Below are 474 nucleotides of genomic sequence, written 5' to 3' on the forward strand. Positions count from 1 at the left end.
CGGGTCAGGGGGGCTGGATCTGGTCCCGTCCCCCCCCACGGACACAGCCCAACGCACAGCTGGGTCAGGGGGGATACACAGCATAAGGCCACATGTGGGCAGGTGGGGGGGACGCAGGTGTCTGAGGTGGGAAGGGGAGCATCCAGGCATCCAGGGCAGGGACGAACCCAGGTATCTGGGCAGGGGGAGGTACCTGTCCTTGCCGTTCTGGATGCCGGGTGGGCCCAGGCTGGCCCGGTCCAGCAAGGGCGAGTTGCGGCTGCGGTTGGTGCTGGTGGACAGGACGCTCTCCTGTGGGGGACACGGTGGGGAAACTGAGGCACAGAGGGTGGGGAGGGAACCCAGGCATCCGGGCTCCCGGATCCTCTCCCATCCCAACCCCACCAACATCCCTCCCTTCCATTGGGGGGGAACCCAGGCATCTGGCTCCCCTGTCCCTGCAGTAGGGACCCCTCCCCGCTCCCCCCGACAGGG

General features: G+C 68.1%; 1 protein-coding gene across 1 annotated transcript in view; it reads right to left on the reverse strand.

Moving 5' to 3' along the window:
• Positions 1–474, reverse strand: part of MARK2 (microtubule affinity regulating kinase 2) — a 25,465-nt gene that overhangs the window by 2,688 nt on the left and 22,303 nt on the right. Inside the window, exon 11 of the mRNA XM_025193257.1 lies at positions 58–459. Coding sequence (XP_025049042.1) covers positions 58–459 — 402 coding nt within the window. The remainder of the gene's footprint in view (positions 1–57; positions 460–474) is intronic.

Source organism: Alligator sinensis, unplaced genomic scaffold (assembly GCF_000455745.1).
Source record: "Alligator sinensis unplaced genomic scaffold, ASM45574v1 scaffold1860_2, whole genome shotgun sequence".
NCBI classification, from domain to species: domain Eukaryota; kingdom Metazoa; phylum Chordata; order Crocodylia; family Alligatoridae; genus Alligator; species Alligator sinensis.